Source organism: Lissotriton vulgaris, chromosome 12, assembly GCF_964263255.1.
Source record: "Lissotriton vulgaris chromosome 12, aLisVul1.2, whole genome shotgun sequence".
NCBI lineage: Eukaryota > Metazoa > Chordata > Amphibia > Caudata > Salamandridae > Lissotriton > Lissotriton vulgaris.
Genome location: NC_141700.1, coordinates 113,370,077 through 113,382,410, shown reverse-complemented (window position 1 = coordinate 113,382,410; position 12,334 = coordinate 113,370,077). Strand labels below are relative to the sequence as shown.

The window sequence follows — 12,334 nt, the reverse complement described above, 5'->3', positions numbered from 1 at the left end:
ACCTAAAAATAGCTCGTCCTCATTAATTCTACCTTGCAAATGCGAGTGGATTTGTCGAGCACTGGAGTATCATCACCATACGATTCAGAAGATACAATGAAGTTTAAATGTTGAGAAATGAAATGTGTAAATGTCCAGCATGCACTAAGAAAGCAACCTGAACTCCACAGGTCAGGAGAAATGATAAAAACACAACCCAAATTTCTCAAACTATAAATAAACTTCTAGAGCACTGCACTAGAGGGAACAGATGAAAGTGAAAGTATGCAAGCATGTACAAGCAAAAGACGCGGAGTAGGATTTGTGGCAACGGTAGGGAGGAGTCCTGGGGGGTAGGAATGCATATACAAGACATGCATATTAGTGGTACCAGTTGTGCAACTACAATTGTATTCAGCAACTTTGAGAAATAGTCCACATGCCTCCTTAAAGCACCCTCCTGCAACCAGGCAACAGTGAACCTGGACACCAAAGTCTCCCAGATTATAAATCTGAACTTTGTATTTAAACAAAGGTTTGAAACACACACTTAGGTTTTGTAATTACACAAACCAGCAGGACATCACTGAAGAGCAACAGGCCTTTGCAAATAAAAAAAAATTACTTTGACGCTCAGCAATTGCCACAGGGGTCACATTTAAGGTTAGATCCTACATCTACAAAGCAACAAACACCCTGTCACGTCGAGCAATGAAGATCATCTCCTCTGGTGAAATACTGACAACAAGAAGCAGTAGCATTTCAAGACAACGAAATTAGGAAATTTCGAGAAGGAAAAAACAAGTGACCAACCTTTCTGTTAATATGCAGATTGTGAATCACCATCCAAATTTAAATCTAGCCGGCGACAACACTTCTCCAGTTCCAGGAGTTGAACTCTCTTTGAGTAGCAATTCACTGCTTCATATCACTACTATGGTTTGCCCTTCTCCAAAAGCTCACTGCTCTTACCCACCCTCAATTATGTCCCTCTCCGTTGCACTGCTCTATTCCCCTTGACCCTCTTGGCATGGAGAGTATCATTCACAGCTCAAGCCAGCCCCTCCCACTCCCCCCAGGGTCTTGTGACCTCTTCAGGTATTTTATTTCAATTTGTCTCTTGTACAGTGTGTTGCTGCTATGTAGGTACATCTGCACCTAAATCACATGCACCTATCAGACTAAACTTCAAAACTATCACCCATGTACAAAAAATAGGCACTGAGGTGTACTTCCAATATGTAACTATATTGTATTTCTCAGTTTCTATGTAGCTCATGTTAAAATGTAGGTCAGACTAAATAATCTAAAGGTGTTATTAGATTTGGTAATAACACGCATTACTTAAAATACTTAGAAACTGCATAAATGCGGTATACAGACATATATTAAAAGAGTTTATATGGTCTTCCTATGGTTGTTTTATGCAGCCCTCTTCGTCTCTTATGTGAAACTTTAGTAAAAGTTCAAGATTACCTGCTGTTCGGGTGACGGCTGTGGTGCCTGTGGCTGTTGCGGTTGCTGTTGTTGTTGCTGCTGGTTCTGGTACTCTTCTTGCTGCAGCTGCCTGGCAAGTTCCAAGTCGCTCATTCCAGGAGGGCCCTGCTGTTGCTGCTGCAAAGACAACGCAATCATGTAGTCCTGTGGGTGGAAAAAAGAAGTGGTCAGAACCTGGAGGCAAACCGTGGATATACGTGTTCCAATGAATTTGATTCTTGCTGTACTTTTAACTCCAATGATACCATCACAATAAAGTCAAATTTCATTCTGTGGAAGCAGAAACTGTGCTAGACAAAGTAGGATATCAAAAGCCTGCTCTCTTTGATTTCAGGTGTACACTGCTTGCCACTTAAGAGCTTGCAGCACCAATGAGGAAACAATACATCTAAGGATTTGAGGACTCCGAACATGTGTGTGGAATTTCCACAGAAGCTGGATTGTTGTGTCTTATGGTAAATACGTGAGTGTGGCCTAATGGCTATAATTTAGGAAGAAGCATAGTTGGGTAGGGAGTACTATTAGTAAGGATGGTGGGCTTCTGTGAAAAGCCACATTTTTCACAAGCATCTCTTACATGGCCAACCACTTGTGATTTATTCACAATGTGAAATTTGAATCTTTGTTCAAGGCAAGAATGAAGTGAAATAAGAAACCCAGTGCCAGGCAGGCAGGGATGAAAATTAGGGCTAATATCTGTAAAATAAACCACCCCTATGTTTTCTCTCTTGGACCCTCTAGCTTCTCATATATAGACTAGAAGAGCAAAGTGTCCAGTGAACAGAAGGTGGGCTAGTGACCCAAACATTTCTTGCTTCATCCTAGAGTAGGAGGGCTCCAAAAAGGTAGACGCTCTGGGAATTCGTTTCCTATAGTGAGCCACTGGTAGGAATGACAACTCTGGTTCTAAAGAGTCAGAGTTAATTGCCAACTAAAGATGAGAGAAAAGGCAGGGAGTGAGAGAGACTTTTGTCTTCTGTAAGGAGTGTAACTGCCAGAGGTTGACAATTAGCACACAATTAACCGCAGCTTTGCAGAGTTTTCATTGGGTTGACACCGCTTCCTTGGAACGGTTTTCTGAGAGGCTGGGGAAGTAAAACTCAAGGGTAGAGTCTCTCACACAGGCCATTAAGAAGCACCCTCACCCCCAAAAAGAATTACACGTGATTAAGGTTCCCATTATGGGATTCCTTTAAGGGGTCCCTCCCACTGACCCAACGTGGTTTGTTGACCCTAGGAACCAAGAAAGGGGACTGAGTCTGGGGGAGCATCGGGGTTAAAATGCTAAGATATGAGCTCTGAGTGAGAGCATTTGTGCTCCATGTGTGAATAACAAATTGGGCTCATTAACTGCTGTGTTTGACTGGAATCGTAGGTTTAGGCATAATAAAGCAGCGAGGTACCATAGTACAACCAGAGCCTTTCCACTTTCAATAAGTGGTGCTGTTCAGATTAGAAAAGCGGTGATTACTATTTGTAAAATAAAAGCTGTCTGTGAGGAACAGTTTCAACTTTGTAAACGTGTGCCGGGCTAATGGTGAAGCCCACAAGGATCTAAGAGACATGGACTGCAAACAATTTACCCATTTTGCCAACCTAAATAAAGCAGGTTTTTCCAAATCCTACCAAAATTCTATTTTGGGATGCAAGGGATTAAAACGCCCACAGAACCAAAAAATAGACCTCTAGTAGTGCTATATTATTTGTGCAAAAACATCAACAGCTCTTCGATCTAAGACTCTCTACATCAGATTTTACTACCCAATCTTTGCTGTTTTTAAGCCATGCAAATAAAAGGTGCTTCAATTAACTATTTTAACACAAAGCTTAGTTGCCATCACCAGTATTTAAAGTCATGGCCAGCCGGTCTAACTACATTCCAACATTTGACTTGCTGAGATATCCTGCTGGCACAATAAAAGCCAAAATGAGTAGCTATACCAATGCTTGCTTCTTTCTTGCAGTGAGAGAATTTGGGTTGCTCGATTATCTTTTGCAGAGTTGGAAAAACGGACTGCCCTGGAAAGGATCTTTTAACATAACCTCAGGCAAAATACTTTAACCGCCAAAGTCATCAAGTCTTTAATCTATATAAGCACTAACTTGGGCTCGGTTCTAGTTTTAAAGAACACACTGGCCCGCTGTGCTGTAGACTCTCACAATACACAAAATATCTTTGGGAGCTTATAAAAATACAGAAGTCAGGGTAAATGCATTAGCATAAGGAACTACCACAAAAACGTACCCTTTTTGTGGTAGTTCTTCCTGGAAATAGTTCGTCTTTTCAATACTTATTTAGATTGAAAACATAAGGATAGGAATACGGGGAAGAAAAATGCTGAAACTGTGTATGGAAATGATGGAGGGGACAATCTCCAATCTCTCACCTGATCCAAAAGCCTCTGTTGTAGCTGCTCCTGGTTGCTGAAAGATGCTTCCTTTGACAGGTGGTAACTGAGGTGGAAGTTGGAATCACAGAAGCAGCTGTCCCCTTCTACATTGTGGAGACTCTCCCAGATGACTGTCTCCTCCTGCAGGAAACCCTGGTCAGTAACCAGGAGGTACAAGTGACCCTGCAGACAGAGACAGAATTGGATAAGAGGCAGGAAGATTGGTGCGCAGCAGACAGCGTGTGGGCAATAGGACACCCTGGAGATTGATGTGAAAAACATGGGAGGATGCACCCATCCTACAAGCGCATACAGGCGGGGAAACTTCTCAAGACACTAAAGATGGAGTTGTGGAGTGTAAGTAAATGAATACGAAGGGTCACACAAAATGTTGTTGCGCAGAGTCTCATAAGAATGACCCAATAATCCCTCATATTGGTACCTTTTGCTTTATCATTGTGCTAAAGTGGTTATTCCGGAAGAAGACACTCAGCTCATCCTCCTTGACAGTGGTCATGAGCTCACAAAGGCCATGGTATGTTAGCTGGGCGGCCGTAGACTCCAAGAACTGCTCTGCGATCAGGCCTGGAAAAGACAGATAAACGAGGACGTGAAGAAGCTTCTGGAGACCAACTGAGACTATTCAGAATAAATCAGAGCATGGTGACCCATCTTCTCTCAAATGTTAAACTGGATGCACACCATCGCCTCCACTCACACTTGGCACGCTTCTAGATAGGACGCAAACTGTTCTGATACTTTATGGTCCTCAAGCACTATGTAAAAAAACACCTAAAATAGTTAAAATCTATCAAATACTGTTTCTAAGCAATTGCCGTCGATTGTATTTTTTTTAATGAAAAGAAAACGTTGGCCAAATTCTGTGCTTCTGAGGAAACAGTTTGGGAACAATTCAGTCTCATTACTTTACAAAGTCTATGTTTAGCATTTTACAAAATATAAACTCATTTATCTTACCATATTCTCTACGCATAAAGTTATCTGACTTTATGAATTTACACTCCATTTTCACATTTATATCTTATGGGCAAGTGCAAATCTAAACGCCCACAATTATCACTTTTTTTTGTTTTTAATGGTTATTAGTAATGCATTAATAATATTGGGAGAGGAGTACATTTTACAGTACTCATCAAGGTGACTATGACGAAGATCAAAAATGATTTGCTTTGAACCGCACTAGTTGGTTCGGTGGGCAACGCCAGGTCACCTGCCCACAAGTCTGCAGCCAGACCGCAACAGCAGTCTTATCCTCTCCTCAATATTTAAAATGGCAGCATATTCAATTAAATGTATAGCCGCATAACTATGTGCGTTAAAACTACCTCTCAAAAAATATATTTGTTATCTTTCGCAGCCAATGACCAGTCATGCATGAAACTCTGGCATTGAAAACTAATTCCACCTAATTGAGGACTTCTATTTGTACCTTCTGTCACAAGGTTTGGGTCACTTGAATGTTTGCATGTGATGATTTTCTCCACCAACTGGTTATAGCTCAGTTTTCCCACTGCCAACACCACTTCAGGGCCCTGAAAGAGAAAACACAAGGAGGTGATGCAGCGTTATTCAACACGCTGGTCACAAGACTCCAAAGGCATGTTACAATGCAATGCCTGGCCTTGGATTTAAGCCTCATACCCATTCACAGCACCAACATTAGGAGAGTTACGTGTGCTCATTACCTGTGGGTCAACTAGCCAGCCATGGTACAAGGGGATGTTCAGGAGGTCAAACACAATGCATTCTGGTGTGTACTCAAAGTCTGAGACACCCGTGAACTTTACATTCACATCCAACCCCGTAGATAACTTAGGCAAAACCGTCATGGCATCATTCACGTTCTGGAAATACAAAAAAAAATAAAGACTTGTTTACCCCACTGTCCAAAACATTACACATTCAAGTCCTGTGATTGAGACCTTTCTGAGTTAACAATGCTGGTGTAATCGGCAGACAAATCTTTCTGTATTCTCACTAACGTTCATTAAGTACATTAATCTTACATCGCCACCAAGACCTGAAATGATCTGCCCCTCCAAACAGCACCCTCCCTGGCAGACTTCAGAAAGAGACTCAAGACCTGGCTTTTCGATAGAGATGCAGCATCCTCTGCACTCAGATGTCCCTAGGGGTCACAGTACTTTACAAATGTTGATTGATTTTTATTTCCCTTGTACGAGATTGCGGTCAAGTTTATGAATTTCCGTTGCCATAGATTTATGTATGTAAGTATATTATATATCGGAGTTCAGAAATGCTGCGCACTTTGGCCATAATTTTCAATGAATCTATTCAAATAGATGCAAACTTGGGCATACTGACAAACGCGTTTCAGCCTCCTGGCCTTCGTCAATGTCAGTGAATTTGTATAAAAAGCTGCCTTATAACAACAATTCATTCCATTGGGTTTGCAGCAGGCAAGAAAATCAAAGAGGGGACTTAATAGTTAAACCACATTCCAAGAGAAAAAGAGTGTCCGCCATTTCAACCCTGTCAAGATTTCACTGCGAATGTAATGCCCAAAGATACCCACATGTAGCGATATGTAAATATTTACAGTGACACATAAAAGGGATCCACAACATTTTGGTAGGATGGAATTCACATTATGGAAATGTTATGAACGATTCATAAAAGGAAGAATTACTAGCCCCTAAATATAATAGAATTGCAACAATTAATAAGCAAATACTTGGGCTTGATCCTACAATCCAATTCAATATTCCAGTACACCATTACCTCAGATAACGTCAAAGGTACAATCAAGCTCTGAATGAGCCTAGATCACCAATCATAACTGAACCGGTCATTCTTTGAATAATATCTCACTATCGCTATATAGTGCGACAAGGTGGGAATTCATTGGAAAGATTAATTTGTCTACATGAGCTCAAGGGGATGGTTCACAGACTATGATCTAACCAATGTAAGACCACACAGTTCAACCCCCACTGGACACAGGTGCGCAGATCCACTATATACTTGGCCTCTTATTTCCTCAGGAGTTTGTCCCAGTCTCTTCCTCTTTCTTTTGCAGGAATTTGGTCAATACAGTAGTAGGCCTCATGTAACGTGGATAAATGTCTTGCAACAGTAGGTTTTGTCCTGGTTAGTTATTGCCCTCTTATGCTCGAGGATTTGTTTTTTCGCCGGGTGTATTGTACTGCCAATATACTGCAATCTACATGGGCATAGTAGACAGTACACCACAAAACTGGAATTACAGTTAAGCAGCTTATTAATGGGCCTCCTCTCTTTCATCCCTGGTACTGCATACTCCACCTTCCTACAGTTCTTACAGGCTTTACATGCAGTACACGGGAAAAAGACCCCTAATGATGGACTTATTTCGGGGTTTATCTTCCAAGTTGCTCAACACTAAAATATCCTTCAACAAGGCACTCCTCCTAAATGTGACGTCAGGTGTATCGGAGATCAGTTGGCCTAATATGCCATCTGTTTGGAGGATATTCCAGTTCTTCTGGACCAGATCCCTGATCCTCTGATTCTGCAGAGAAAGTTAGAATCAGCCTGACTTTAGATTGGTCATCCTCCGTCACTGTGTCTGGGGAGGGGGGGGGGGGGTGTCTGTCTACTAATAACTCCTGTCTGTCCTTAGTTTTGACCTTATCGATTGCTCCACATAAGATTCTGTTGCCATAGCCCCTCAAGAATAATTAGTGCACATCCTAAGGGCATGTTTGCCTCTGCCCCAATGTGGGTAATATGGTGTGGGCGAAGAAGCAAAGTGGTTCCCTCATTTGCATGTAACCACACCCCCATGCAAATGAGGGAATGTCCTCATTTGACAGCACTGGCGCTACATGTGGGCGAGCGATATTTGTACTATAGAAGGGGCCGCACAAGAGTCTGCTGACCCTTTTGTATTACAGAAGTGCCTCGAGCGTACACAAAGTGGGCGCAAATGCCAGTTGCACCCTCGTGGTACTTATGTAATATGGCCCCTGGACAGGTTTGATAAGTTCTGTGGAACACTTTGTGGTGGTTGTTTATGTTTTTTTATTTTTAAGGGAAAAGAGCCGTTGAGAGCACCCGGATAGCCAATAATATGATATACATGATTTGCAATGAATGCTTGCCTAGCATTTGGTCGTTTTATATCCATTTATATAACTAAATTGAAAACCAAAGTATTCTTGCTAGCATGGGATTTTACAATGAAAAGAATAATGCACTGTTAGAAAATTATTCCTTTGCGCTGAAAACCGTGTTCCATTTGCACAGGAGATTTTGCTAAAGAAGTCACAGTAATACAATGATTAAAATACATTTTAAATGTGAAAACATTCAGTAAGTCACCATTTTAGGGTTTCGTAATGAACAAAAAAAATGTAGATGTAGAAAAAGGTAAGTGGCTCTCTAGTCAAGAGACACAAAAGGGAGTTCTGAGGGTCAGACACACCGACGGGCAAATATAAAGAAGAATGTGGGATGACATTAGTACTTCTTTGAAGATGCAAAATGTATCAACTAGAGACATCCTGGTTGCAGAGTGGCGCGGCAGAAAGGAATCCAACTTATGCAAGCTAAAAGTGAGCAGTTGGTCCTAAATTCTTTCATGTTAATTAAATATGGAGCTGTCATGTCTGTGAAGAGGAGCTTCATTTAACCATATAAACCATAAACTGACCATTTCTCCAGCACACAGACAGACATGTCTTTAGTATTAAACAGAAGTTTTTTTTCTGTTTTTTTTACTTGGAATGATAAAAGACGAGTCTTCTCCAACAGGATCTGAATCTCAGAGAGGAGACAAACTCTGTAACGGAAGCATTAACTTGTGTATCTCCCACGGGATTATGATCGCTGACCATCTGGCGAGGAAATAGCCTTGACCATCTGGCTGGCATTTATAAGCCTCTGACAAGGGCGCCTCATACCTTACTCACTACTGAGACGAGAGATACTGCAGATTGATAGTCTCCAGCAACAACACTCCAGATGTTGTGTTTCAGTCCATACATCTAACATTCTGGCGATAAATAGTGTATACTTTATTTTTGAAAATCAGATGGTTTTCCTGGATTGGAAATTACAATTTACAGTTAAAACTGGCTCTATTTAGGAAAAGGGATATAAAAGTAAGATCAAAAGAAAATATGGAATTACAATCTGATATTAAATGTGAAAGACGTGTGGAATTCACAACATTGCCCTTAAAGAAATTGCACGGTTTATGAAACTGCTGGAATTCTTAATATAAAACTGAGTAAGAAATGTATAAAACTCAACAAAATCTATTTTGCAAACCAGTAAAGAAAGAGATGTGCTACACGTGGCATATTTCAGTGTTGCTCTTACAAGCAATAACGGACCTAGACATTTTCCACAAAAAAAAAACAATATAGTGTAAAAGAAAAAAAATATTTTAAGCTTAAATGCAGTATTTCATTGCAGTGTCATTGCAGCACTGTTCACTGTATCTTTACCACTGGACATGTTGAGCAAAAAGCTCATAAGATTTCACAATCTAATGAAATACAGAATCCAGAACAATTCAATGGGAAAAGGAATCCCACAAACCTGTCTGAATAAACAGATTAAAGTCCTTAATTTATTAGTGTCCACCTTCTTCCATGCTTCTCTTATGTTATATTTGAGACTTACCTGTTGAAAGTTTAGCTGCAAGGCTTCAGAGTTTTCTTGGGGTTTAATTGACAGGAAACATTCCCCTTAAAAGACAAAAGAAGTGTATAGTCTGGCTGTTTCACAATGCCATAATAAATAAAAGCAAATTCTTCTACAAAAGGAATCTCCGTCATAAAGCTATAAAGCTAGAACCCCCCCCCCCCCCCCCCAAAAAAAGTGAACACAACCGAAAATAATCAATATAGAGAAGGCAAATGTGCATCTAAGTATTATTTGGTGTAGAAATGTACAACTTCAGTAAGGAAAATGAGAGGCGCTGTATAAGGCAAATAGGTCATTAGGAGCTAGACATCCATTTTTTATTACAGCCTTAAAGCTTATTGCGGAGGGCTCTGCCGATTGTTAAAGGCCTTGAACCAGAGTAAGAGTTCTGAGCCATAGGTGAGGGTCTATAACGAAGGAGAGGGCCTTTAACAACCGGTATAGATCGACACAGAAGGGCTAAAAGGCACTCTGGAACATTCCACCAACTAAAGGAAGAATGTTCTAAATTAATAAGGGAGGAACTGAAAGAACAACATTGGAATGTTGTAGCAGAAGGCTTATACCACCTAATATTAGCCCGGAGCCACTCTGTTGTCTTCGAAGGAGCTCCCAAAATTGAAATGTCTTAACAAGGTTATTACTTTGCCGCCCACCAAAATTAAACAGTCCTGTTTATTATATTTCTGATGGATTTGAAATCTTCAGGCAATAGATGAAGATGCATAAAGGGATTTCATGATAGTCCGGCACCTCTGAATGGCGGAGTGGGATTAGGCATGCAGAAAGAAGTCGGGTGAATCTGCCTCAGAAAGCCAGTGAGCAGACTATCACCACAGTCAAAATGGTTGTCTTGAAGCCTAGCAGGAATCGAGGAAAAGTCTAGCATGACAAAACCTAGTTCTGCCTTCAAAGGTATAAAACTCTGCAAAAATGTTAGACCTGCTTCAATAACAGTATTCAGTTGGCAGACAAGTACTGGTATTGTCCAATGGTCTTAAACTCTGCCATTACAGATACAGTGACCATACTGAGCAATGGCACTCGTACCCCATTTGAAAAAATAGCAGGTCAGGTTCATACAAGATGTGAAAAGCTGAGTTACCGGTGCCTCAAGGAAAGTCCTTTTTTCATTAAATGTTAAGGCTCACAATGTTCAGAAAGGTTTTTTTTTAGTTGTTCTGGAACGGGTCTGAACAAATAACACCTAGTTCTGGGCTAAGCATGAACAACAACGTTTAGCAACCCTTTGCATCTTTTTAAGTTGCCCAAACTCAATGTTACAGAGAGGCCTCTAAAAGTCTACATCAACGGTGCAGTTACATTTTCTCAGTAGACCACGATGGCCATAAGATGTAGATATTTGCTGATACCGAGCAAGGTGACAGCACTGCATTTCTTACAACATGGAGAGACAGATATGGGACGGTTGCTCAAATAAAGTTCTCCTGTGGTATGTACTTCCATCAATGTCCCATACCACCATGGTTTTCACCAATGTCTGCATTGATCTTTGCCACAATGTTCTTCTTTAGAGTGCCTGATCCACCTTTCCACTGTTTCAGAATGGGGGTGGGGGCATGCGTCGTACGAATGTTAGATAAAATTCTAACAAGCACCAACAAGTTGCTTCAAAGGGTCCCACAGAACTACCTCCTGCTTACTCGAATATTCTGCCCAGCTATTAAAACACAGTTGTTTCAAACGGTCATGTCTGTCTGTTTTATGTTCTGAATCTTGGCATCCACTGATGAGTTAAATTATAGTCTGGCCTTTTGCGAAAATCGCCCGACTAACTTCAGCCGGCTTATATTCTCCTACTATTCCTTGCGAGATAGATATAGATTATTCAATAATCCGATCTGCTCTAAAACTGTAATCACTGCAGTAAATTTGTAGTCCTTCTGCTCTTCTGAGAGCAGGACAGGTCAGAAAAGATTAGTGGATACTCGAGAAAACATTTACAGCAATGCTCAACACTGAGCTTGCCCACAACATCCATTCAGAGAGGAGTAAATGCTTCACAACTGGCCATCTGAACTTTCCAAGGACAAGACTGATAATTGGAAAAGGCCCTGAAAATTAGAGGAAAAGTCCAAGGAAGAATATGTTCATTACCGAACGTCCACTTGACTTTAAAACGTTTGTGTGTATGTAAGCATATGATATTTGTATAAAGGATTCTGCTTCATATCATCCCCCAGTTTCTTGCCCACGCAGGGATCTATTTTCATGGCATTATAATGGTCTCTCAGGCTCCCGCTTTAACCCTGCGAATATAATACATAATAACCAGTCCAGAATCCTCCCTATTGATGACAGTTTCTTGCACAATATATATTTGCTAAATCCAAGTGATAGATGGAAAAAAAAAATCGTGAGTGGTGGGTTTTTCTTGTATTTTCTGTTAATTCAGAATTTTACGTTATGTGTAGATAGAGTTTAAACTGCCCAACGGCTGCTTCAAATAGAATGAGGAAATAGTAATAAAGAAGACATATCTTTTTGCATAGCCTATTGCTCCCAACTTCACCCATGGGACGGGAAATAAAGAATATCCAAGTCTGTTGTATTCTACCTGTGGACAAGCTGGAGTGTGTGTGTGAATCTGTGCTAGAGGCTTCTGTCTGAATATCTTAGGATTGTTCTTTTTTGCCGTGCACAGTAAGAAGTGAATCGTCTTTAGACACATGACCCAAGATTAAGCCCTGCTGGCACAGAGGGGGGGGGATGGAAGAAAGAGTCAAACCGCTCGAAGTAGAGGAATCAAGAGTAAAGGGTATCTTGGGGGG

General features: G+C 40.9%; 1 protein-coding gene across 2 annotated transcripts in view; it reads right to left on the bottom strand.

Moving 5' to 3' along the window:
- MINDY1 (MINDY lysine 48 deubiquitinase 1) overlaps window positions 1–12,334 on the bottom strand; it is a 77,373-nt gene that overhangs the window by 34,633 nt on the left and 30,406 nt on the right. For both annotated transcript variants that reach the window (XM_086947447.1, XM_086947446.1), the window contains 6 exons: window positions 9,519–9,583; window positions 5,573–5,731; window positions 5,317–5,419; window positions 4,309–4,451; window positions 3,864–4,049; window positions 1,456–1,620 (listed from right to left, as the gene is read on the bottom strand). In XM_086947447.1, the coding sequence (XP_086803573.1) occupies window positions 1,456–1,620; window positions 3,864–4,049; window positions 4,309–4,451; window positions 5,317–5,419; window positions 5,573–5,731; window positions 9,519–9,583 (821 nt within the window). The remainder of the gene's footprint in view (window positions 1–1,455; window positions 1,621–3,863; window positions 4,050–4,308; window positions 4,452–5,316; window positions 5,420–5,572; window positions 5,732–9,518; window positions 9,584–12,334) is intronic.